Source organism: Eimeria tenella, genomic scaffold, assembly GCF_000499545.2.
Source record: "Eimeria tenella Houghton genomic scaffold, Eth_scaff1326, whole genome shotgun sequence".
NCBI lineage: Eukaryota > Apicomplexa > Conoidasida > Eucoccidiorida > Eimeriidae > Eimeria > Eimeria tenella.
The window spans coordinates 1-2874 of record NW_013543789.1 but is presented as its reverse complement, the minus strand read 5'-3'; the positions used below and the strand labels follow the sequence as shown (position 1 = coordinate 2874).

The window sequence follows — 2874 nt, the reverse complement described above, 5'->3', positions numbered from 1 at the left end:
GCAGCAGCAGCAGCAGCAGTGCGCCACTTGGTAGGTGGTCAAGGCAGGAGGTGTCTGTACACCCCACAAAAGCTGAGAGCTTCTCGGCGGGTAAATTCGCCGCCGTGTTTGGAGTGTATAGCCACCTCAGCAGCAGCAACAGTTTTGGTGTGGCCGGGACTGCTGCTGCAGCAGCTGCTGCTGCCCCTGCTGCAGGTCTGCAAGCTCTACATCTCCTTTGCTGCTGCTGCTGCTGCCTTCAGCCCCAGCGACAGGAGCAGCAGAATTTCCTTTGCTGCTGCAGCGCCAAACCAGCTGCTGCTCAGCAGCGGCTCCCCTGTAGCTTCACTCGACATCTCCCCCGCACCGCAGCAGCAGCAGCAGCAGCAGCAGGAACAACAGCAGCAGCAGCCGCAGCAGAAGCAGCAGCAGTGTACGAAGATTGTGCTGTCACTGTCCCTTCATTGCCTCCAAGAGGCACTTGTCGCGCCGGGGCAGCAGCAGCAGCAGCAGCAGCAGCTTAAACACGATAATCATCAGGAGCACCAGCAGCAGCAGCTCGTTGGACAAGACCAGCAGCAGCAGCAGCAGCGGCAGCAGCAGCAGCAGCAGCGGCAGCAGCAGCAGCAAGCGACGGTGTTCTACATGCATTGGTCAGATGCGCTCACTGAATCGATGCTGCTGCCTCTAAATGAGCAGCTGCAGAAAGTTTCCTCCTTTGCTGCTGCTACTGCTGCAGTTTCTGCTGCTGCTGCTGCAGCAGATGCTGCTGATGGAAAGAGCTGCAAGCCCATCGCTGTCAAGGTGGAAGAGGTCTCCCCGGCAGACCTGGCAATGCAGCAGCCGCAGGTGCAGCAGCAGCAGCAGCAGCAGGTGCAGCAGCAGCAGCAGCAGCAGCAGATCCTGCAGCGGCAGCAGCAAATCTGTCGCTGCTGCGGCGAATTTTGCAGCAGCTCCCCCGTGCTGCTACGTGGTGAAACTGTGGCAGACACTGAGCGGTGAGACAAGCAGCAGCAGCAGCACCAGCAGTTGTTGCAGCAGCAGCAGCAGATGCTGCTGCTGCTGCTGTTGCAGCAGCAGTAGTAATAACGTGCGCTCATGGGGATCCCCTGTGCATTGAGGTTGCTATTGCTGCTGCTGCTGCTGCTGTAGACTTTTGATGCTGAACCTACAGACATTGCTGCTGCTGTTGCTGCTTACGTGCTGCTGTTGCTGCTGCTGCTGCGCTTTACGCCTCGCTACTTCTGTTGCTGCTGCTGCTGCTGCTCAGGCTGGAGCGTGCTGCTCCGTTTGCGCAGCTGCTGCTGCAGATGAACTGGGAAGGCAGAGGCACTGCAGTGCTGCAGCAGTTTGTGCGGTGAGCAGCGGCAGCAGCAGCAGCTGCTGCTGCAGCAGTTGCCAGTGTATGGCGGCCGGCCTTGCTATGTCGTATTTGCTTGGTGTCGAGTTGACTTGCTGCTGCTGCTGCTGCTGCTGCTGCTGCTTTTTCGTCTATGTTTTTCTCCTCGGGTAGCGCTCTGCAGTTCGTGCTTCAAGACTAATATGCCGTGCGCAAATCAGCAGCAGCAGCAGCAGCAGCAGCTGCTGCTGCTGCTGCTGCCGCCGACTTAGTGTGCCTTCTTTTCATTTTGCTGCAGCTTATGTCTCTTTGTGTCTCTTTGCTGCTGCAGCCTTTTGGGCCCTCTGCTGCCGAGCAGCCACATGTCTCTGTTCACGGCGTATTTGCGGCAGCAGCTGGAGACAGCAGCAGCAGCAGCAGCAGCCGCTGCTGCTGCTACTGCTGCTCCGGGTGCCGCGCCAAGCAGCAGCAGCAGCAGCAGGGGAGGCAGCAAAGATGCTCCTCAAGAGTTCGCCTGCTGGATGCTGCAGCCCCTCAGAAGTTTGCTGTCGCACTTGGCGCTGCATGCAGCTCTTGCTGCTGCTGCGCTGCGCTGGCAACAGGGGACGCCTGCTGCAGCCCGCAGCAGCAGCAGCAGCAGTGCAGCAGCAGCAGCAGCAGCAGATGAAGGGCTGGATGAAGAGTTTCAAATCAAACGGCTGATTGCTACGAAGAAGAAAGGCGCGCGGGGCGTTGCAGCAGTTCCTGGTGCTGCTGCTGCTGCAGAGGAAGGAGCCCCTGCAGCAGCAGCTGCAGCAGCAGCTGCAGCAGCAGATGGGCTGAGTGGCGAGGGTCTCTTCTTTGCTGCTTATTATGGGATGAACATAAGGGACTCGCCCACGCTGCATCGGGTTGCTGCGCTGCTGCTGCATCATTTGCTGCCGCTGCTGCAGCAGCCGCTGCTGAAGGACAAGTTTGTGCGGGCAGAAAGGGCTGTTGCTGCTGCTGCTGCTGCAGCTGCGGACAAGGGTGCGCAGCAGCAGCAGCTCCTAATGCATCCAGACAGAGAGCCGACAGCAGCGCCCGCAGCAGCAGCAGCTGCTGCTGCTGCAGCCGCAGCAACGGGGACATCTCCTGGAGCTGCTGCGGGACTCGCGGAGCCCTCGCAGCAGCAGCTGCTGCAGCAGCAGCAGATGCTGCAGCAGCAGCAGCAGCAGCCATCTGAGGGGCGCAGCATGCACCTGGAGCTGCTGCTGCCGAAGCAGCCTCTTGTATTCCCCCAGTTTCTGCCCCCGGAGTCCCCCGATAGGTAAGCAGCAGCGGAAGCTGCAGCAGGGGCTGCTGCTGCTGCTGCAGCAGCAGCAGCAGCAGCTCTGCCTCCTCATATAATTATTATTATTACTATTATCATTATTATTGCTATTATTATTAGCATTATTATTATTATTATTTAATTAGGTATTATTATTTATTATTTTATTTTATTTTTTTTTATTTTTAATTTATTGTTTCTATTATTGAGACGGCATTTGTCTTGGAGCCAAAATACTCTTAACTCTCAAGCGAACGAATTAAAT

The 2874-nt window shown here is 57.3% G+C and overlaps 1 protein-coding gene across 1 annotated transcript; it reads left to right on the top strand.

Annotated features, from left to right (window-relative positions):
• Positions 1-242: 242 nt before the first annotated feature.
• Positions 243-2610, top strand: ETH_00004450 (uncharacterized protein; the record flags this gene model as incomplete). Its single annotated transcript, XM_013379034.1, has 3 exons — positions 243-977; positions 1250-1336; positions 1650-2610. Coding segments are annotated over 3 exons (1783 nt in total), but the record flags the coding sequence as incomplete, so codon positions are not given.
• Positions 2611-2874: the final 264 nt, after the last annotated feature.